The sequence below is a fragment of the Schistocerca gregaria genome, chromosome 4 (assembly GCF_023897955.1).
Source record: "Schistocerca gregaria isolate iqSchGreg1 chromosome 4, iqSchGreg1.2, whole genome shotgun sequence".
Taxonomy (NCBI): Eukaryota; Metazoa; Arthropoda; class Insecta; order Orthoptera; family Acrididae; genus Schistocerca; species Schistocerca gregaria.
The window spans coordinates 561,433,736-561,458,074 of NC_064923.1; the positions used below are offsets into that span (position 1 = coordinate 561,433,736).

Consider the following 24,339-nt stretch of genomic DNA (forward strand, 5'->3'; position numbering starts at 1 on the left):
AACCAAAAGAACGCTCTTGTACGTAGTAATTCAAGCAAGACAGTCCAAGGACATAATTCTGACCAGGGAGGAACAACATACAGAATTCCTCAAGGTTCAGCCATAGGACCACTACTGTTCCTTATATATGTAAATAGTCTTCTATCTAGTATATAGAGTGGTCCATTGATAGTGACCGGGCCAAATATCTCACGAAATAAGCATCAAACGAAAAAACTACGAAGAACAAAACTCATGTAGCTTGAAGGGGGAAACCAGATGGTGTGGCCAGCTAGATGGCACTGCCATAGGTCAAACGGATATCAACTGCGTTTTTAAAAAATAGGAACCCCCATTTTTTATTGCGCATTCGTGTAGTACGTAAAGAAATATGAATGTTTTAGTTGGACCACTTTTTTCGCCTTGTGATAGATGGCGCTGTAATAGTCACAAACGTATAAGTACATGGTATCATGTAACATTGCACCAGTGCGGACGGTATTTGCTTCATGGTACATTACCCGTGTTAAAATGGACCGTTTACCAACTGCGGAAAAGGTTGATATCGCGTTGATGTATGTCATTTGTGATCGTAGCATGTGCTATGTATGCTGCCGGTATCCTGGACGACATCATCCAAGTGTGCGGACCATTTGCCGGATAGTTACGTTATTTAAGAAAAAGGGAAGTGTTCAGCCACATGTGAAATGTTAACCACAACCTGCAACAAATTATGATGCCCAGGTACGTGTTTTAGCTGTTGTCGGGGCTAATCCGCACATCAGTTGCAGGCAAACTGTGCGAGAATTGGGAATCTCAAAAACGTCAGTGTTGAGAATGCTACATCAACATTGATTGCACCCGTACCATATTTCTATGCACGAGCAATTGCATGGTGATGAGTTTGAATGTTGTGTACAGTTCTTCCACTGGGCACAAGAGAAATTATGGGATGATGACAAATTTTTTGCAAGTGTTCTATTTAGCAACGAAGCGGTGTCATTTACTAATAGCAGTAACATAAACCGGCATAATATGCACTATTGGACAATGGAAAATCCATTATGGCTGCGACAAGTGGAACATCAGTGACCTTGGCGGGTTAATGTAGGGTGCGGCATTATGGGAGGAAGGGTAATTGGCCTCCATTTTATCCATGGCAATCTAAATGGTGCAATGTATGCTGATTTCCTATGTAATGTTCTGCCGATGTTACTTCAAGGTGTTTCACTGCATGACAGAATCATGATGTACTTCCAACATGATGGATGTCATGCACATAGCTCACGTGCAGATGAAGCGATATTGAATAGCATATTTCATGACAGGTGGATTGGTCGTTGAAGCACGTTCACCAGATCTGATGTCCCCGGATTTCTTTCTGTGGGGAAAGTTGAAGGATATTTGCTATCGTGATCCACCGACAATGCCTGACAACATGCGTCAGCGAATTGTCAATGCATGTGCGAACATTACGGAAGGGGAACTACTCACTGTTAAGAGGATTGAGGTTGACGGACATCATTTTGAACATTTATTTCATTTATCTGGTATTTACAGGTAATCACGCTGTAACAGCATGCGTTCTCAGAAATGATAGGTTCACAAAGGTACAAGTATCACATTGGAACAACCAAAATAAAATGTTCAAATATACCTATGTTCTATATTTTAATTTAAAAAACCTACTTGTTACCAACTGTTTGTCTAAAATTGTGAGCTATATGTTTGTGACTATTACAGTGCCATCTATCACAAAGCGAAAAAGGGGTCCAACTAAAATATTCATATTTCTTTACATACTACGCGAATATGTAATAAAAAATGGGGGTTCCTATTAAAAAAAACGCAGTTGATATCCGTTTGACCTATGCAGCGCCATCTATCAGGCCAACCATAGTGCCATGTGGTTTCCCCCTTCAAGCTAGACAAGTTTCATTCTTTGTAGTTTTTTCATTTGACACTTATTTTGTGAGACATTTGGCTCGGTCACTATCAATGGACCACCCTGTATAACAATCACAATTAGTTCTTTTTGCAGATGACACTGGTATCGTATTCAATCCAAACATATGTACAGAAACAGAACAAATAGTAAACAAAGTTATTAAAAGTCTCATTGATTGCTTTTCTGTGAGTGGTCTCGTCTTCAATATTAAAAAGATGCAGCATAATCAGTTCTGCACATCTAGAGGTACTTCATCAATAATAAGTGTAACACAAGGTGACAAAATAATAAATAGTATGTAAACTTCAAAATCTTAAGGATCCATATTGATGAAAATCTTTTAGAACTCCTAAAACAACTTAGTTCGGCCACATTTGTACTTAAAATCATTGCAAATCTTGGGGAGAGACATTTCAGTAAGTTGACACGTTTTCATGTTTTCATTCAGTAATGTCATATGTAGTAATATTCTGGGGTAACTCATCTTTAGGAAAGAAAGTCTCCACTGCACAAAAATGTACTGTAAGAAAAATATGTGGTGCTCACTCATGATCATCTTGTAAACATCTGTTTAAAGAGTCCGACATTTTGGCTACTGCTTCAAACTGTATGTGTTCCCTCATGAAGTATGTCGTAAATAATCCATTACAGTTCAAAAGGAACAATGAGGTACATAATTAAAATACCAGAAGGAAAACTGGCATTCATTGCTCCACATTAAGGTTGTCTAAAGCACAAAAGATGGTGCACAATGCTACAACAAAACTTTTTTATGACTTACAATTCTGCAACAAGAATTTTTGATGACTTACCCAGTGATATAAAATGTCTAACAGACAACAAAATAATAATGATAACAAACTGCGGAAGATTACCCTTCACAACTCCTATTCTGTAAAAGAATTTCTGTTACTGTAATGTGTAGAAGATGGTGGGTAGGAATTACTAACTCGCAGCTCTCCATCTTTTTTCTTTTTGTAAAATAGAGAGAGAGAAAATAGAGAAAATTAAGAAGGAAAAAACCTTAGAAATGTTCAGAATGTAACCGTAAGTACAGATTAATTTGCAATCGTTCCGATACATCGTGCTAAATGATCCATGGAACATAACTAACTTTATCAGATTTAGGTGCATTTTCTAGCTGTTCCACAGGTCCGGTCTCTGACATCAGTCTAAAAAAATTATTAACTGGTAATAGAGGTCAATGTTTTAAATAGTATCCTGAATTTTGGTCTAAACTTTTCCAGTATGAGAACACAGCTTCAGGAGGCAACATATTAAACGTACTTATTCTTGCTACAGGAATGTTTTCACGTTTTGGATAACTGACTATTTTAGAACATTCTAAAGTGGTTTTCATGCCTGATATTAAAGGCTTCCCAGTTTTCTTTATTTAATTAAAGGAATTTAAGATGAGATGTGGAGATGGCCTTGCCTGCAACTAACGAGCATGCAGGGTGCAGTCATCTGCAAGTTGTGGCTCAAGTTGGCACCTGTCACATGGTTTCTGAAGGTGTCCTCGGTTCATATAGGTGGCTGGTGGGAGTGCTTAAGACTAGTAGCCTCACTCATGAGATGCAAGAAGCTCTCACAGTTTGCAGCATTGTTCCCAGAGTTCATTGGGATCCTTTTGTTTGGAGCTGAGTAGACGGTCTCAACCAAAGGATTTGTCAACTCTGTGACAGTCTTGGCTGGTCTGTATTATCAGCTGGAGTTTGTAGGACTCCCCTTGAGGGGTCAGGCGAGCATTACATGAAAGAAGCAGTTACTTGGATAGCAGAGTACTAGTAGAGTGCACATGAGGGTTTTTTAGGCTACGCGGTAGTTTGAGGCACTCTGATGAACACTCTCCAATCAATATGCAGCAAAGGATGTCAGACAGCATTCAGAGTAAAGACACTTCGACTATCACAATATTATCTGTAAATTGTCAAGGTATTCATAACATAGTTCCCTATTTTGCGACCCTATGGGAAAGTTCTCATACTCAAATTATTCTCGGAAGCAAGAGCTGGCTTCAGCCTAAAGTGGAAAGCTATGAGATATTTAGTGAGTCATTGAACATACAAGTACATCAGAAAGACAGATTAGAGGCCACAGGAGAGGGTGTGTTTGGTACAGTTGACAAAAATATTGTCTCTATTAAGGCTGAAGTTGAGAGTGACAGTGAAGTGCCATATAACTGTTCTAGGTGAAACCAAATTAATTGTTGGATGATTTTAACAGCCACTCAATTCTGCTGTGACAGTTCTAGAGTCATTCAAATAATGTTTGTGGTCAGTAATGTGTAAATAATCAGATCATGCATTGCTAGTTGGTGGTGACTTTAATCTCTGGGGATGTCTTATGGATTCGTTGCAGGGGGTAAATAAAGACAGTCATGCGAAGTATTTTTGAACAACTTGTCTGAAAACTGTCTTGAGCAGCTAGCTCAGTAGCCCAAACGCAATGGAAATAGCTTAGACCTTGTAGCTACAGATAAGCCGGACCTAATCGACAATGTTAGTATAGAAACTCGGATTAGTGATCATGATGTCATTATAGCAACTATGGTTCTGAAATTTAATAAGTCAGTCCAGAAGACTAGGAGAGCATTTCTGTTAGAAAGAGCAGGTAAGCAGTTGTTAGCATCTAACTGAGACAGTGTATTGACATCACTTAATTCCAAAGATAGACTTAGTGAAATTATGGGCAGAATTTAAGGAGATGGTAAATTGTGGTCTAAAGAATTATGTGCCTAATAAATGGATTAAAGATGGGAAAGACCCACCATGGTTTAATAATGAGATTCGGAAACTGAGGCTGTTGCACTCTTGGTTCAAAAAATAACACGCAAATGTCAATAAACGAAGGTTAGTAGAGATTCGTGCATCTGTGAAAAAAATCTATGCCCAAAGCATACAGCATATGCCCACCATCATACCTCAGAAAAAGATATGGCGAAGAACCCGAGAAAATTCTGGTCCTATGTAAAATCACTTTGTGGGTCCATGTTACTTGTTGACGAGTCTGGTGTGGCACTTGAAGATAGCAAAATGAAAGCCGAAGTTTTAAATGTCATGTTCAAGAAATTGTTCAAGCAGGAGAATTGTACAAACATACCGTCCTGTGACCATCGAACAAACTTCCTTATGGATGACATAGTAATAAGCATCCCCATCTGTCCGCAGATGGGGACGAAACCTTGGGTTTTTAGGTGAAATCCATTTAACCATGGCATAATAGCCTGGAACATTTTATTAACTGTGACATTTCCAGCTGTGAAAGTTCACGTTTTACAATAACAATCTCTCTTGTAGAGAAGAAACTGAAGGAGTTGAAAACAAATGAGTCACCAGTTCCGGATGGAACCCAATTCAATTTTTCAAAGAGCACACTATGGCATTGACCCCTTACTTATTTTGCACTTATTGTGAATCTTTCACCCACTGCAAAGATCCAAACAACTGGAAAAAAAGTGCAAGTGACTCCTCCAAGGGCAAAATACTGGACCCACAAAATTACAGGCCAATATCCCTAACATCGTTTTGCTGCCAACTGCTGGAACATAATTTCAGTTTGAATATAATAAATTTTCAGGAGTGATCCAGAAAAGTGTGATAGGGCCACTGTTGTTCTCTATATACATAAATGATTTGGCGGACAGGGTGAGCAGCACTCTGCAGTTGTTTGCTGATGATGCTGTGATGTGGTATAAGATGTCATCGTTGAGTGACTGTTGGAGGATACAAGATGACATAGAAAAAATTTCTAGTTCGTGTGATGAATGGCAACTAGCTCTCAGTATTGAAAAAGCTAAGTTAATGTGGTGGAGTAGGTAAAACCAACCCACAGTGTTCAAATACAGCACTAGTATTGTCCTGCTTGACTCAGTCATGCCGTTTAAATATCTGGGAGTAAAATTGCAAAGAAGCAATATGAAATGGAACAAGCATGTGAGGATTGTAGTAGGAAAGGTTAATGGTTGACTTCGGTTTATTGGGAGACTTCTTGGAAAGTGTGGTTCTGCTGTAAAGGACGGGTTCGATTCCCGGCGGGGTCAGGGATTTTCTCTGCCTCGTGATGGCTGGGTGTTGTGTGATGTCCTTAGGTTAGTTGAGTTTAAGTAGTTCTAAGTTCTCGGGGACTGATGACCATAGATGTTAAGTCCCATAGTGCTCAGAGCCATTTGCTGTAAAGGAGACAGCATGTGGGATGCTAGTGCGACCTACTCTTCAGTACTTCTCGAGTGTTTGGGATCTGTACCAGATCATATTAAAGGAAGACACAAAGAAATTCAGAGGAATGCTACTAGACTTGTTACTGTAGGTCCAAACAATACACAAGGGTGACAGAGATTCTTTAGGAATTCAAACAGGAATTCTGAAGGGAATGCGACATTCTTTTCGAGGAGCACTATTGAGAAAATTTAGAGAACCAGCATTTGCAGCTGACTGCAGAAAACTTCTGTTGCCCCCAACATACATTTTGTGCAAGGACAATGAATATAAGATATGAGAAATTAGGACTCATACGGAGACATATAGATAGTAGTTATTTCCTCATTCTGTTTACAAGTGGAACAGGAAAGGAAATGACTAGCAGTGGTATTGGGTATCATACTCCGTAAGGTGGATTGCAAAGTATTGATATAGATATAGATATAGACTGAAGATGTACTACTCCCAGCTGGAAGAAGATAATGTCTGTAACAGTCCAGTTTCTAACTTTTTGTTAATAATTAAAATTATGTGTCACTCTTCTCTACAGAAGTAGTAGGACATTCTTGCTGCCTAACACAAAACCTTCAAATCGACTCGGTAATAAAGTTGTATCATTTGCAATCAAACATATTTGCTCATTGCAGCACAATTTATGAAGAAATATTAGGAATAGGAGATGCCTAAAAGTGGTTCCGTTAGGTTGCTATATTCTAGCATCTGTTTGCATGACACTTGTATAGATACAATCTGTTGCCAGTTTTCTAAGTTTGTCAGGGCAACACCAGTAGCATCATAGCACTTCAGCTTTCTTAAAAAGGTTTAATGTGATATGCAGTCAGATGTACTTAAGTCAGTGAATGCTATTGATATAAGTTCTTGCCCTTCATCTATTTTCTTACTAGAGCAGACAGACACTCCCATATCAATGCGCTTCCCTTTCTGAAATCTATATTGTATTATCTGTGACATGTCATCTTCAAAATAATTGATAAATTGATTTTTCAGTACAAATTCTATTACTTTGGCCACCGCAGAAGTTGTTGGTATTCCCCCCCCCCCCCCCCCCCTCTCTCTCTCTCTCTCTCTCTCTCTCTCTCTCTCTCTCTCTCTCTCTCTCTCTCTCTCTCTCTCTCTCTCTCTCTCTCTCTCTCTCTCTCTCTCTCCCCATCTCTACAAATTTCTCAACCCTCCCTCCCTCCCTCCCTCCCTCCCTCCCTTCCTTCCTTCCTCCCTCCTCCCCCCTCCTCCCTCCCCCCCCCCCTATCTCTCTTTCTCTCAGTATGGTGTAGTCTCACTGCGTGGGAAAGCAACAGTGGAAAAAAGTATGTTTATTGTAGTGGTGGGTGGTTTTGCAAGTTCAAAAATAATTTTCTTGTCATTGATATCTGCACATGCCGAAGGCTTGTAATCTTTCACAGTGTGTATAATTAATCCACTGTGTTCTGGAATCATCAGTTAAATTTTCTCTCAATATCTTGATATTAACTGTTTCTTATACATGCACTTTCAAATCACCACACACAGTTTTTTTTGCTCCATCCACGTCAATAATAAAGGTGGTTCCAGTTCAGGATATAGAGTTTCCAAGACTATCATCTGAGCTTTGGTACATCGAAATGAAAATTTAATCTACATTTAGTTACTCCAAAGCAGCCAAGTGTAAATCTAAATAGACACAATACTTCTGTTAGGCAGTTTTCCTACTGCTTGGCATGGCTTTGATGTAATCATCTTTCTGGTGTTGGAAGCTCTTTTCTGTGTTTGTGAATTAATATATTTAATTCGCTGATATGAATATTGAAAATATTGTTAGCGTACACAGCCACACCACCATGGAGAGCCGATTGTCAATACCAGGCATCCAACATGAGAGGATTATCAATATGGCTTCATTTCCCAAACAAATTATGGAAAAAAACACAGAATTTTTTTTCCTCAAACTTTGATTTGTTGTTCTGGCTATGAATATGTATCAATGGAAGTAATCAATGTTTGAAAATATATTATAATTGGTTACATAAAATTCAATAGATAAAAAAGTCTATCCAGTTGGCTATAAATCAGGTACATAATTTAGTACCATCACCCCCTTTATACACATGTTTTTCACTGCATTTTTCCCATGTATATTACAATATCAGACTGCTGGCTGAATAAGTGTCACAGGTGAATTCTCCCACCTTACAGCTGAAGAAGGTTTTGTGAACTGTGTAGACTAATCTATGGCATAGGTAAATGGTAGTTGCTACTAATTAGTTTCTGTTATTTCAGGAGGTTATAATGGGTGGCGCATACAGCAAAAAATCTGATGTGTGGTCACTTGGATGTATTGTTTATGAACTTTGTTCTCTCAGGCCGCCTTTCAAGGGTTCAAATATCAAACACTTAGCTCAGAAAATCATTGCAGGAAGGTATGTACCTAAATGATAAAGTAATAATACATTCTACTAATAATTTTGCATGAAACTTCCAAATTAATTTGGGAAAATTATTGTGAGGAAAACAGATTTTTAGCTTGATGTCCCTGCTTTTGCATTAACTGTATTCACACATAGTTTCATGTTCAGAACATAGTTTCATGTAGTCTTACTCAGAATTAAAGTGAAAAGTAAGTATTAGATGTATATCAGATGACAGGGAAAGGTATCAAAGCCAACTGGGGGAGGTTCTCTCTTTCACAAACTCCCACCCCACCCAAAACATTCATTTATTTATTTTGTCCACTTAGTGTTACAATTTGTAATTTCACATGTTAAGTCATTTCCCCTTGTACTTTCAAAAATCTTGTCACTGTGTCCAATTTTATATCTTGTTATTTTCCTTGTGTTTCACTTTTGTTCAGCTTTTCGTAATTCTGTGTTCCACTTCTGATCATTTCTCGCATTTTTATTGTTAAATATTAATCATAATTGTTTCCTTATGAGTCTCCTCAGCTGCAACTGAAAGATAGAATTTTAAGTTTTACGCCCTTGAGGGGCTCGCAATCCTCATGAGTACGGGTTTCTTGAGCATGTGGCCCCAAGCTGTTGCAGCACCAACTTCATTTCCTGTACTGCAATTTCTCATCTCTGAATGCCATTCCTTCTGTTGCTCTCTTTCTCTTCGTGGCAGTATTTGATGGAAATACTATCAAAAACAGTGCTGCCAAAGCAGAATTAATAAACAGACCCTTCCAAAATGCCTTCACAAAAGAAGACGAAGTAAATATTACAAAAGAAGACGAAGTAAATATTGCAGAATTCGAATTGAGAATAGCTGCCAACATGAGTAACGTAGAAGTAAATATCCTCGGAGTAGTGAAGCAACTCAAATCACTTAATAAAAGCAAGTCTTCTGGTCCAGACTGTATCCCAATTAGGTTCCTTTCGGAGTATGCTGATGCATTAGCTCCATACTTAACAATCATATACAACCGTTTGCTCGATGAAAGACCCGTAACCAAAGACTGGAAAGTTGCACAGGTCACACCAATATTCAAGAAAGGTAGTAGGAGTAATCCACTAAATTACAGGCCCATATTGTTAACGCCAATATGCAGCAGGATTTTGGAACATATATTTTGTTAGAACATTATAAATTACCTCGAAGAGAAGGGTCTATTCACACACAGTCAACATGGGTTTAGAAAACACCGTTCCTGTGAAACACAACTAGCTCTTTATTCACATGAAGTGCTGAGTGCTATTTACAAGGGATTTCAGATCGATTCCGTACTCCTGGATTTCCGGAAGGCTTTTGACACTGTACCACACAAGCGGCTCGTAGTAAAATTGTGTGCTTATGGAATATCGTCTCAGTTATGTGACTGGATTTGCAATTTCCTGTCAGAGTGGTCACAGTTTGTCATAATTGATGGAAAGTCATCGAGTAAAACCGAAGTGATTTCAGGCGTTCCCGAAGGTAGTGTTAAAGGCCGTTTGCTGTTCCTTATCTATATAAACGATTTGGGAGACAATCTGAGCAGTCATCTTCGGTTGTTTGCAGATGACGCTGTCATTTATCGACTAATAAAGTCATCAGAAGATCAAAACAAACTGCAAAACGATTTAGAAAAAATATCTGAATGATGCGAAAAGTGGCAGTTAACCCTAAATAACGAAAAGTGTGAGGTCATCCACATGAATGCGAAAAGGAACTCGTTAAACTTCGGTTACACGATAAATCAGTCTAATCTAAAAGCCGTAAATTCAACTAAATACCTAGGTATTACAATTACGAACAATTTAAATTGGAAGGACACCAAGAAAATGTGGGGAAGGCTAACCGAAGGCTGCGTTGTATTGGTAAGACACTTAGAAAATGTAACAGACCTACTAAGGAGACTGTGCATAAAAAGTTCTCGGTTTATTTACCACGTCAAATTTGGATAACATCCCAAGCTTTCGATGACTACCTCCGTCATCTTCTTCAGGGGTAAAACTGACTGTCGTGGACCTGTGAGTCTTCCGCTTTTATAAGCAGTAGACGGCTTCTCATTGGCTGGATGACATCATGGTGAAAACAGCGCGTACCGAGGTGGCGGCCTCTATATCCATAGATTTTCTTGGCGCGCTTTATCCAGCATTGCTTGCAGTGCCATCCATCGCAACAGGTGCAGAACTGCGAGGAATGTAAGAAGTCTCCCTCTGCGCCCTTTCTTTAGCAATTGCACGCTTCCATGCATTGCTGAGTGCATAACTGGAGTCTCTGTTGAAATTATTTTCACAGAGTCTAATTTCAACTGCTTTCTTGATGACAGAGTCCCAATAGTTTGAAGCATGGGCAAGTAGTCTTGCTTCATCGAACAAAATCTTATGTTTATTTAACAAACTGTGCTCAGCCACCACTGATTTTTCTAGGTACCTGTTTTTCAGGTGATGCTGATGTTCCACACAGCGATCGGCAACAGTTATTACAGACTGGCCCACATAATTTTTGCCACACTCGCAAGAAATGCTGTAAATTCCTGGCACTCTCAGGGTCGCAACATCTCCTTATTCTTCCTGGTTGGCCGGAAGACTAGTCTGATTCCATTCCGGCTCAGGACTCTGCCAATCTTGCTGGTCGTTGCACCGCAGAATGGTAGTCACACGATATGCTGGTCCTCTTCATCTGTTTGAACAGCGTCCTTCCTAAGTTTCTTCGCCAGCGTAGATCTGATATCACGATCGGCATATCCATTTTTTCTGAATACCGTCGTCAGATGTTTAATCTCGGAACCGAGATGATCCTTGTCTGAAATAGTTCTTGCTCTGTGTACCAAGGTATTCAGCATAGCTTTCTTCTGAGCTGGGTGGTGAAAAATACACGCGTTTAGATATAAATCTGTATGCATCGGTTTTCTTTACACAGAATGTCCGAGACATCCATCTGATTTTCGCCCCACCAGCACATCTAAGAAGGGTAACTTCCCATTCTCCTCCACCTCCACTGAAAATCGTGTGTTCTGATGTATACCATTCAAATGATCAACAAACTGCTGCAGAGCAAGGACTATTTCTGTAAAGACAGTCAGTTTATTTGAAATGAAGTGCTTCAACAACACTGCTGGTTCAACTGTTTGCTGACTTTAAAGTACACATTTTCATTTTCTGGAATTATATCGTAAGAAAGACCAAACACGAGATAATGCAGCACTGGTTCTCCAAGGAAATTGGTATCTTGAAAACCGCACTGAAAAGCTTAATACCAAGTAGGTACCTACTTCAGTATGGATTTGGACATATGAGTGTGCACTTTAAGCCAAATTGTGCATTTCAGTATGGTTTACGAAATTCTGATGTTCTTGGCATATTCTCTGATGTCCTGTTTCTTTTATGTCATATTGTAAGTGCTCTTAATGCTATATACGTAAGAACATATGTAAATGTCCACTTGAAGGTGAAGCAGGCAAATTTGGTCAATGGTATTGAATAAAATGTTTTGTTTCAAATATACTGACAGCTTCAGCAGAATTTTACAAAACTGGCATCCACCAAACGCAATGTTTGTCAACCACAAGACCTGTCTCAACACTTGTCTGGTACCTCTACTAGGCTTGACTTTACACTGTGTTTTATCATTGTAACTCCCCTTCTAAAGATGAATAAAAACTGCCAGTTATATGGTTTCTTGGCTCCACAGATAATTGTGTTAATTTTTTATACAGTTTGAAAAAGTCATCCGGAACTTATTGTCCTTAGTTCTGATGTATACAAACCTCTGTTTTGGTGGCGTTTTTTTCCAAGAAATTTGTATTCCTTCTTAGTAGCTTTTTGCAGTGCTGTGTGGATGCAAACCTGACAGGAAGTGCTACATAACAGCATTGCAGACTACGAATAAAAAAAAAAGTCTATGATAAAGTCACCAGATAGCAACATGTTTGGCTATAGTAGTAGAGTCTAGTTCTGAAAAGAATATTATGCCAAAGACTGCTTTCTTATTTTGCATTCCTTATCTGGGTGGGAAATGATGAAACAATTGTCGTAAGTATATTGATCCTGTATGTCCCCTCCGAACAACATGCTGCTGTGCAGCACATGTCATATAATGCCCCTGTACGTATGAAATTCCAAACACAAATACGATGAATGGCATTAATGAGCAGAGTACATCATCGTAGCTACACAAGCGCAGTAACCCATGTTTTGGGATGCTCTCTGGCAACTACTCAAACACACCTACTGCTAACAGGTCAAGGGAAATATTGTGAATGGCAGTTTGAGAAGTGTTACTTTCAAAGTACAATTTCCTTTTATGAAAGGTGAATTTTGTTACCTGTGAAAATGTGCACTGAATTTCTTAAATCACTGAGTGTTTGATTCTCATTCAAATCTTAGTATCCTGAGGATCAGCCATATTGAAAAATTTGGGCCTGAGAAGACCAGCCATTTATGCCATTGTTTAAAATTTTACTGGCACATTTGTGTTTGTAAAGAGTAACACACAAAAAAGACCAATATTATATGTGAAAGCTTAGCTTATCATGTAGGTATACTATATGTGAATTAATTTAAACCATTAATTTTTCATATTTGTGTGTTCGCGTTACTTAACAGTGATGTTGCTACTGGCTGACTACACCATATGTCCTATGCTTTGAATACCTGTTGTCATTGGCTGGTGAGATCCTGCGACGTAAACTATGATTGGCTGACAAAAGCGCGTGTAAAACCTTCACTATTCAAAGGATTCATAAATCTTACAGCTCTGAGGAAAAGTATACTGTCACTTAACACAGAAAAAGCATATTTTCATCTGTGAAAAAGTGTATTTTTAACCAGAAAACCCAGGAATTTTTGTTTCTTGTCCACATATACACCATGGCTTCAGAGCAACGTCTTAGCCATTCTTACATAGTGATGTTCTTATGTACCCTTTTGGTTGACCCACTGACATCATAGGGCCACACTGCTGATTCTTGAGCTGCTACTTGCCCATGCATGACAAAGAAAAAGACGCCCAATGTCCTGGGGCATTAGGACTCCCAGCAACAGACATGGTGCCACATAGCCTTTGCTACGGCTGGGTGGCACCTGCGGAGAGAGCCCACAATTGAAGTAGGTGCCATCAGGGAAGATGTTTTGCGCATGAAACATATTAAATTACACTAAAACAATTGCTGTTGTGATCCGGCCATTTCATCAGATAGTAATAGAAATTTCAATGTGGACAGTTATAACTGTACTGCTTTCCCTACACAGGCTATCCCATGGGAAGAGGCACAAGCTGTCTAGAACCAAAACAATTTATCCAATACCTAGTTCATACTCAAGCTGCTGGGGGTGCATTTAATGTGACTAAGCCATTACTTTTTGTGGACCATATTCAAGAAATTTGGAGAAGCTGAGTCACTGGGGAAAATGTGCAGTGGATTGCTAATGAGCCTTCTCTGCTGCACAGTCTACAGCTCTTCAGGCAGATGAAAGCACATGACATACCAGCAACCATTATTCCACACACAACTTTAATTATGGTCCAAAGAATCATCATCCACCAAGGCCTTACACTCCAAACAGACAAGGAGCTATAAACTAAGCTTGAGCAGCGAAGTGTACATTTTGTCCAGTGCGTCCAGAAAGTTTCCAGAGATAAGTGAACAGATACAGATGCCTTTATCGTAGCCTTTGAAGGGAATGTCCTGTAAAAAAATTGAAGCCCAGGTGTACAAATATGACATGAAACATTTCGTCCCATCACCCATGAAGCACTTCCTCCTCCATCATTTACCAGTGACTGGGTACCATCTCAGGACCCCTCATCCTGGAAACTCACAGATCAGAGGCCCAATGCCAGTTAGTGGCAGAAGGAAGCACGGCCTGTCGGTGCCAGGGATGCTCGCTCTTCATCTGTCGCCACGTTTGTTGCAGTTAGGCCCTTGCAAGAATCACAGCCACCAAAGGCTGTGGAGGAGGGGGTGGAGGTGGAGGAGGAGGAGGAGGAGGAGGAGGAGGAGAAGAAGAAGAAGAAGAAGAAGAATTGGTACAAGGTTACTCCAGTGGCCCCAGAGGTGCTAGATCTCCCCACTCTGTTGGATTCTGAAGCAATTTTCATTGATGTGATTCCATTCCCATCAGTAACAGGCAGTGATCCTGGTGCGTGACTGGCCCTCTTCCACCCTTCGTGCCTAACTTGACACCCATAAAATAAACATTCAGTGGAACTGTAATGAATATTACTGTCACCTGCCACAACTACAACACTATATTCTCCTGCAATTTGTTTTGGTCTACAAGAAGTATACTTCATCGATGACCATTTCTCAAAGCTCTGTGGTTGTCATGTATTCTGTGATCCTGTGCTAGGCCTGAAAGTGTGTCTGGAGGGTTTTGTACATTGGATCACACAGATGTCAGAGAGTGGATTCCCCTTTGTATTATGCTGGAAGTATACTTAAGTACATCAGTGCATCAATGCTCACCAGCCCCTATTGGGGGGGGGGGGGGGGGGGTGTGCCCACACTACTTCATCTGGTAGAGACCTTATAACTAACCAGTTTCTTACCAATCATGATCTATGCTGCCTCAATGATGGCACTCCTACCTACCTTAGGATTGCCCATTGCACCTTCTGAGCTATAGCTCTCTTCCCTCAATCTCGTAGATTCAGTAAATTGGTCACTACATGACGATCTTTGTGACAGTACCGCTTTCCAGTTGTCCTGTCCCTTCACGGACACCACCAGATGGACCGACTACCATGTTGTGTGCATCAAAGAACTAACTGGCAAATGTATGCCTCTGCTGTTACCTTTGATCCTCTCTGTCAGATAGCATCAACAAGGTTGTGAGAGATCTCCAATGCTATCACTCATACTGCTGGAACTGACATTCCACTTTCTACAGGTCCCCTCCATCGCCGTTTCATACCATGGTGGACTGAAGACATTGCTATAGCTGTTCAGGATTGCTGAAAGAGTCCTGCATGTTTCAAGCAACGTCCTTCACAGAACAACTGTATCACCTTTAAGCAGTTTTGTCGTAATGCTCACTGTCTAGCACTAGGTCTCCTCCCTGGGAATGTACACCTCTTCATACTAGGTGTGGGCCACCCTTCCTGGGCTTCTGGGCTGCCAAAGATCCACAACTGTACTGGACCTCTTCCTTTGAGTGGTCTCTGTATGGACATGTTGGCTCTTGACTAACACCTCGCAATCCACTTTGCAACAGCATTAATGCCGGACTGCCTTCTGGATGCATAAGTGTCATATTGAAGGCAGGCCCCTCTGCTTTGTCCGTCTGCACCCCAAATTATATAATGAACCAATCACTGTCTGGACAGCAAACTGCTTCAGGCTCCTGCCTCATCTCATGATGTAGCCCCGGGCACTGACAGCATTCCCAGTCGGATGATACATTATCTGACTGTTACTCAATGGCTCTATCTCCTCGGCCTTAAGTTTATTTGGCTCATAGTATCCTTGTTCCAATCCTTAATCAGGACAATAACTCAATATCCATTGACAGTTACTGGCCAATTAGGTTCACCAATGTGCTCTGCAGACTATGTGAAAGGATAGTTGTCCACAGTTACGCTGAGTACTTGAACCTCATGACCTTTCGATTCCCTGTCAGTGTGGTTACTGGTAGGGACAATCATAACCATCTGGTTTGGTTGGAAACAGCAATCCAACAGGCTTTTTTTAAACGCCTACACATCATTGCAGTCTTTTTTTATCTATGTAAGGCATACACCACCACCTGCTGCTATCACATCTTACTTAGCCACCAGTCTTGATTTGTCAATTTTTATGCCACTAGTTGTTCCAGGTTAGAGTTGATACTTCATTCAGCTTTCCAGTGGTCCAAGAGTATGGCATACTGTAGGACTCTGTGTGAGTTTTACACTCATTCTCATTGTCATCAATGGCTAGTGTCCTTGGTCGGACCTCTGGTCTCCCTCACGCCCAATGTTGATGCGTTTGTATTTGGTATTGCTCCCACTCTGTAGTCATAACTGAATGCCATCACCGAAACACCAATCCAAAGGCACTTTGCTTGGACCTTTTCCCATGGTTACCAGTTCACTCTTGCAAAAACACAGGTCATGCATTTTTGTCATCATACCATGGTCTGTCCCGACGCAGAATTCTTCTTGGGCATGCAGCTCTTGGACATTGTTGCACAGTCCTGATATTTGGGGTCTCCTCGCTGACAAGAAGCTAACTTGGCTGCCCCGTGTTTGTCAACTAAAGACTGACTTATTGCAAAAGCTTAACACTCTCTGCTTCTTGCACACAACTCTTGGTATTGGTTCAATCTTGCCTGGACTATTTTTGCCAAGTTTATGGCTCTGCGGCACCTTCAGCATCGAAATTGTTAGACCAAATGCATCACTGTGGAGTTCAGCTCGCCACTGGCATCTTCCAAACTAGTCCCACAGGCAATTTCTTGCCGAAGTGGGAATCTTGCCTCTTCAGTTTCATCTGTACCAACTCTTCCTGACCTATGCAATCGCTGTTCGACAATTTTGTGATTGTCCAACATATCCTGTTATTTCTGCATAAGAGGAACATCTATCCCCCCCCCCCCCTTCCCCCATCTCCCTAGGTGGAAGTACAGATCAGAATGTGCCTCAGAGCCCTCTGCAAGAAGCTCTGCCTACCCTTCTTAGAAAGTACTCCCCTAATGTGCATTGAATAGAGGGTTTAATTGAGGGTGGAGGTGGTTATGTGACTTTTATGAAAGTTTGTTACAGTTGTGGCTACAGTTGCCTAAGACTGCAGTCATGTGTGTGTGTGGGGGGGGGGGGGGGGGGGTTGTCTGTTTTTGGTGAAGGCCTTATGGACCGAAAGCTTTAATTGTGACAGTGTTTTTGTTGTCTGCGACTCAGCATCTCCACTCTATGGTGAGTGACAACTTTCCTTCTCATAACGTGTTTGGTCCCACTCATTCAGGTTACTGCAAACATGAACCAGAATATTTATTCCAACATTTCTGTGAACAAATACTGCTCTTCCTTTTCCATCGTCATGATGTGGATGCTCCCATATTCCAAGATGATAAAAGTCATGTTCAGATGGCTGTACGCATACATCCCTAGTTTGATGAACAATCAGATAATCTTTTACACTTCAACTATCCCACTAAATCAGCTGATCTTAGTCCCATAAAAGATGCCTGGAACTGTTGGGTACAATGGTGAAATCTAGCAAACAATGAATGTCCTATCAATTTGGTAGGTCTCATCAATGAGCAGCTTCTGCTGGTTACAATACACCTAAAGGAACTCATGGATGGTCTTCAGCATTAAATTGAGGCCATTATCGTGACTGGAGGTGGTATTGTATGGTATTAACTTGCTCTCTCTTAGGTGTGACAATCTTTTGCCAGGAGTACCCAGAATGAAATTTTCACTCTGCATTGGAGTGTGCTCTGATGTGAAACTCCCTGGCAGATTAAAACAGTGTGCGGGACCGACACTTGAACTCGAGTTTGAGTCTCGGTCTGGCACACAATTTTAATCTGCCAGGAGTGTTTATCTTAAGAATGTGAAATGCATTCCTTAACTTAAGTATTACATAGTTTGTATCTGCAAAGTATTATTTTGATATCCTCAAGAGCGCAAGCATGGGAAATCTCTTTAACGATGACTTTCACTCTCTCAAATAAAATTTCAATTCCATTCTTTGTTTTCATTAGTAATTCTGTTTTTATGACTACATATAAATCTGAGGTAACTTCATTTGTAATGTGTCATACTATTGTGGTACTCTAAGCATCAGTAAATACACAGTTATATTGTGGTGACACTGCTGAATAACCTGAGAACAACCAGTAGACATGGACTCTGTGGTTCTGTTTCCCAAATAAATATTTGTAAGATTAAATTATGTTCCATTTAATATATTATGATGATTTATTCAGTTTTGTGTAGGTCCAATAGTTGTTTGTTATTTATTGTTCAAATATGAGAGACTATGTATGCTAGAGTACCTTGTTGCTTGTTGAGATTCAATCTTTGTATGACCACAATATTAAGAATACATTCACAAAAGCTAAAATTCAAAAGGACATTATTTATATTGTATAAGCCGATTAAAATTACTGGATAGTTGACACTTCACATGTTGGAGCTGGTTTCCTCCAGTCAGAGAGCTCAGCTTCATGCCCAACCTGTTCACCATTCCCAAACTGTCACAGTTGGTTAGTTGACTTCCAGTTCTTTGCCCAGCTTTCTTTCTTGATATGTTTGGATCCCAAATCATGCTTCAGACACTTTTATTTCATCACACATAATAACCACACACACACACACACACACACACACACACACACACACACACACACACACACACAACGGTGCTAATGAAATACACGTGTTTCACACACATAGCTAATCAAACACTACTCAATACTTCTGCAACAGACGCAATTCAACTTCACTTCTTATACAGTTATCATAATAACAGAGACAGGATTACATTAGATAAGCTTCAAATTACAAAATTTTTGAAAGCTGCAATATTCATCATTGTGACTGGATCTCTACAGTTATAAATACAGCTATTTATGACAGTTTTGTTGCAGACCACAATAGTTAACGTATAAACCTGATGCTCAGAAGATTGTAGGTTTGGATCACATCAAATGTAGCAATTATTTTTTATTTCTACATGTAATAAAAAAAATGATTATTATTTCATTTGGAATCTGACTGTGTAACCTATAATCTGCAGCCAAATATCAGTGAGGACTGCTAGCCAATGTGAAGACAGTTTCAAAAACCAATAATAGTGAGAAATTAAATTTACCTTTAGTGCTGAAACTGAATTTTTTATGTCTTGCTCATTGAGGTTAGCCTTGATCATCGTGAACAAAATTATCATGATTTTAGTTTTGCCACAGATTATTGAACATCATTTTCTCGGATACATTGTACATCACAAGGTTGTGGGCTACAAAACGTGTCATCTACAGCCGTTTAGTCATTGGATACTTAAAATCATCTCACATTACCAACATACATCTGGTGGTAATTTCCAACATTGTTCCACATTACATATTAACAGCATTTGTGAAGTGACACATCATGTTTTTGTGTCACCTATAACAGAGTGGTAGCCAGCAGCCGATGTGACAACACTGTAGCAGCAAAAGACAGATGTCAACTATCAAATAATTTTAATTGGACAATGTTAAATAGATGTTACCCTGGCTAATATCCTCTTGCTATTAATGCAGTTATTATTTTAATCTTACAGGTTTCCAAGAATTCCAGCACACTATTCTGAAGACCTCCAAAACATAATTTCACTAATGCTAAGTTCTAAGCCCTGTGATCGCCCAACAGTTGATGTTTTAATTCAGAATCCTGTTGTTCTTTCCCATGTCATTCAAGATTGCATTAACGCAAAGTTATCTGTACCTAAAAGTCTTCAGATGCTGGAAAATCCATGTGAAACAACTGAAAAGGTTAAAGTATTCCTACAAGATAACTTTGCAGCTTCCAACCTTGCTGATGTTCAAGTGATACCAAATGACAGTTTCTCAAAAGGCTTTGACTATAAGTTTCAGGATGTATTGTCAAAAAAACTGGCAGAGCTCAAAAGAAAAGAGGCAGCATTGCAGTTAAAAGAGTTTGCAGTTGCTGAAAGAGAACGAGCTGTTCAAAAGAAAGAGAGAGATTTGTACACAGCAGCAACAGCTGAAGGAAGATTTATGACTGAGGGGAAAAGTCAGCATAAATATCGTGATGTCAAGTTGACAGCATGGAAACAGAAAACTCCACACTTGTACCATATGCCTATGAAGAATGAAGACACTTCTTTCAGTGCAGACACAGGTGACACAAGTATTCTTCCAACTTCTGCAAAACTGATCACAGATGCAAAAGAATGTTTCATAAAAAAACCAAATGAAAGGAGAGTTCATTTTGATACTGTACAAGTACTGGATGCTGTTGAGTATACATTTTATGACAGAAGTAGTACCCTGTGCACTAAAAAGCCTGCAACTAGTAAAACTAACGAACATATGCATTCTGAAACTGCTGGTTGCATCAGCAAGAAAAGTGTATTACATGGAAAGTCCTCTGCTCAGGTTCTCCAAAATGTTGACAATATCAACCAGAATAATGTGGACAATTCACATAGGCATGTATTCAGCCAGTGGAAAAAGGCAGGTACCATTCCCCGGACAGGGAGGGGTAATTGTTCAAATAAGGAAAATAAGCATCCTACAATGTCTTCCGTTCAAAATGCAGTCGAATTGCCTGTGGATGATGTTCTTACCAAGAAATTCAGTTCAGTGGTAAATTTCCGATGAATTCTTGTTGTGGAGAGTGAGTGATATGGTCTCATGTATTAAACACATACAAAAAACTTAGTACCTGACTAGTTTGTAGCTAATCAAATTAACATGGGGATAGTTGATCAATAAAATTATTTTATTTGTATTGAGTCTCAAGGATCCTAGAAAACTGACGCACATATGTACTTAACATCTAACATGTGAGCTTCAATTGGTTTTATTATGCTTTACTGTTTTTATATAAAAATTTTGATGTGCTTGATTAAAAAATATTTAATTGTTGACCATTATAAATGTGGAATTGAAATGTATCTTCTCCTTGTTAGATAATTTGTTGTACTACCCTCTGACTCCAGCAGGTTCATTTAGTCACATCAGATGTTTGTCAACTGTGCAGACAGAAAGTTTCTGTGCTAAACAGTAAATTAAACGCATTCACAGTGTTAAATAAACACTCTTTGGCTCAGAATTGTCCTAAAATGCTACTTGCAGTATAATAGTAACTAATCTGTCCAAGGATCATTATTAATGAACTGATATCGTATTTAATGAGAAATTATGCAGGTAACATTCAGTATTAGAATCATCGTTACTCTCATTTTGTGGAAAGTTTTTGTAGGTACTAGAAACTGCTGCTAACGTGAATGCCCTATGGCCTGTTGTTGGCAATGATAAAATAGTACTGTTAGATAGATAAAGAACTCATGTTGACATCAGCACTTGACCCAAGTTCTGACTAATTTCCATTTCCAACAGGCAAACAAATTACTACTACAAACACACAGCTGTGGTATCACAGAAATAGCAACACTAGGTGCAACAGAAATCGTATCCATTGGACAATCTCCAAATCTGCAGATGTGGGAATAATAAATCCCCAGGAAACATAAGGTGAAGAAATGAAAGAATACTTAACACAACATGAACATATATCATAAAAATAGATTCATAGAGAAATTTAAAAAGAAAATTTAAAACAGAAAATATAGGGAGGATAAAAGAGATATCATTTTGTGAAGATGTTTTGGGAGGATATGAATGCAAAACACAAAGTATCCACTTTGAATGGGGAAATGGAAGGAAGGAGGATAGGTTACACAAACTGAAAGTAGGAACCAGCTGTTAAATGAATTGTGATATTTAAATGTGGATACAGAATCCTGAGATTGTGAAACTGAAGCTTCCATTTTTGGAAATTAGGCAAAAAAAGAAATGCACAGTAGTTATAAAAACAAGGGCCAAGATATTGTGTATGTTGCCCATTGTCACACTGTTCACCACATAACAAAGTTGTCAAGAGGAAAAAGTTTTTGTTATCACTTAAAATGTGACAAAACTGAAATCTTATACACATCCCACAAACTCGTCAGAAATTTAACAGACTTGTGAAATTAATTCAAGGTCTAGAAAAAATAGAAGTGCATGATATTAATGATCCAATTAATAAAACGTTTTGGGCTATTATCCCATGGTTGAATGAATTTCACATTTAAACCCAATGTTTCATCCTCATCTGCGGGGGCCATTTTCAAGGGTGATTGTAGCTTCTTTGAGTGTCCAATTCACACCAGGGCTCACTATTGACTTTATCAAAATTCCTTTACACTTGCTTCCACACAGTGTTTTGAATATCTGAGACAGCTGGCTGTTGTCGACTGCTGTCATCCACTGTTGCTATCACCCCATCTTCGGCACTGGAATCCAAATGTCATTCAATTTCACACCCTACTCCTTCCTACTGAAATTCCCGGGGTGTTTTACAATCTTAGTAGCGTCCTGTATAGCCTTTCGTGGTATCTGCTTATGGCTGCCAGTCCTGGAGTCATTCCAGAATGAATGTGGTGGTCTCCTGTCTAGAAAGAATGTTACACAACAGCTGATCTGTCAACCACCCCTCCTCTAGTCTTTTTTGACTATTCTTTTTGTAATATCCATGTACGCATTCCCACGACGACACAGAATCCCATAAATTCCTGCTTTCTTCAGGGATTGGTGAGCATCCTTGTCCGATTTTAGATGATCTCTTATCTGCCACATTCGTTTTTATATTATCACAATGTTCTGTTTTTCTTAAGTTTTTTCCTATTTTGTCACTTTCATCCTTAATGAAGGGCAGGAAAACTATATTTCACAGGCACTCTTGCATCACGATGATTTCTGCACAATCATCTTAATGCCCGTTTTACCTCCGCAGACAAATAACAATTTTTGAGCAGTGCATTGAAGTAGGGAGGTTATGAGGATATTACAAAAAGAAGGTCAAAAAATAACTAGAAGAGAACATGCCAATTGCAGAAGTGGGGAGACTGACAGATCAGCTGTTGTAGAACATGCTTTGCAGCCAGTAGACCACCACATTCATTTTGATAGGACTAAAGTACTGGCAGCCACAAGTGAATACCATGAAAGGCTATACAGAGGGGCTATAGAGATTTAAAACACCCCAGGAATTTCAGTAGGAAGGAGGAGGACATGAAAATGAATGACATCTGGATTCTTTTCTGAAGAAGATGTGTACCAGTCTTCCATCCTGGTATGATAGCAACAGCAGATGACAGCAGCCGACAATGGCCAATTGCAATGTTATTCAAACCGTGTGACATGTCACTGCGCGGATGTGCACACAAAATTTTGCTGCAGTCAGTAGTGAGCCATGGTGTGAACCAGACACTCAAAGAACCTACTGTCCCCCATGCAAATGTTCTCTGCAGATGAGGATGAAACATTGGGTTTAAATGTGAAGTCCATTCAATCAAGACATAATAGCCCCAAACATTTTGTTAACTGATACATTTCTGGCCATGAAAGTTTACATTTTACCATTACAGTGTTTTCATGGGGGTCCAGACTTGAAAACCACAAAACTGAGCAAAATGCAGAATTGTGGTAAATTATAAAACCCCAACAAACCCATATGTAGTTATCATATAGTATTAAAAATCGCAGTCATCACCAATAAATTGTATAAAATCTGTATAACTAAAGGAAATTAAATGTAAAATATAAAGCTTATACAATGGTTTTTAGTAATGAATTTCATCAATTCTTTAAAAAATCTCATCAAGAAATTGAAATTGATCTGGGTACAAGGTAATCAGGCTCTTTGCCGACATGTTACAGCCACAAGGTATATATCAAAAAACAAGTTTTCTAGACATCTTTCCTTTATGTTCATTTGGGAAAAAGCAAAAATTGATGAATATGGTGAGTTAAACTGAAAACTGTGAAGTATGGTGAAAGGCAGTGGAATCTATCATGTGGGGGTGTGTGTTTCCTTCTGTAGCCAATGGCAGTTTAATTGGGTCGAGTACCTTAAAACAGGTTTTCGGAACAGGTTTCCTGCTACTTGATGTAGACACTATTTAGAAACATCTTTCAAAACACGGAAACATATATCTGTAGCAATGTTTCAGACCAGTTACCAAGTGCGACTGCTACATGTTGCAAGTGGATGTTTATATGTTGCATTGCATGTGTTTCGTTTTCTCGTACTGTGTTAAAT

General features: G+C 39.4%; 1 protein-coding gene across 3 annotated transcripts in view; it reads left to right on the top strand.

The window, feature by feature from the left end:
• LOC126267952 (serine/threonine-protein kinase Nek2-like) overlaps nucleotides 1-23,775 on the top strand; it is a 50,989-nt gene extending 27,214 nt beyond the window's left edge. For all 3 annotated transcript variants that reach the window (XM_049973283.1, XM_049973286.1, XM_049973285.1), the window contains 2 exons: nucleotides 8,401-8,540; nucleotides 19,790-23,775. In XM_049973283.1, the coding sequence (XP_049829240.1) occupies nucleotides 8,401-8,540; nucleotides 19,790-20,852 (1,203 nt within the window). In that variant the 3' untranslated portion in view covers nucleotides 20,853-23,775. The remainder of the gene's footprint in view (nucleotides 1-8,400; nucleotides 8,541-19,789) is intronic.
• The last annotated feature ends 564 nt before the right edge of the window (nucleotides 23,776-24,339 follow it).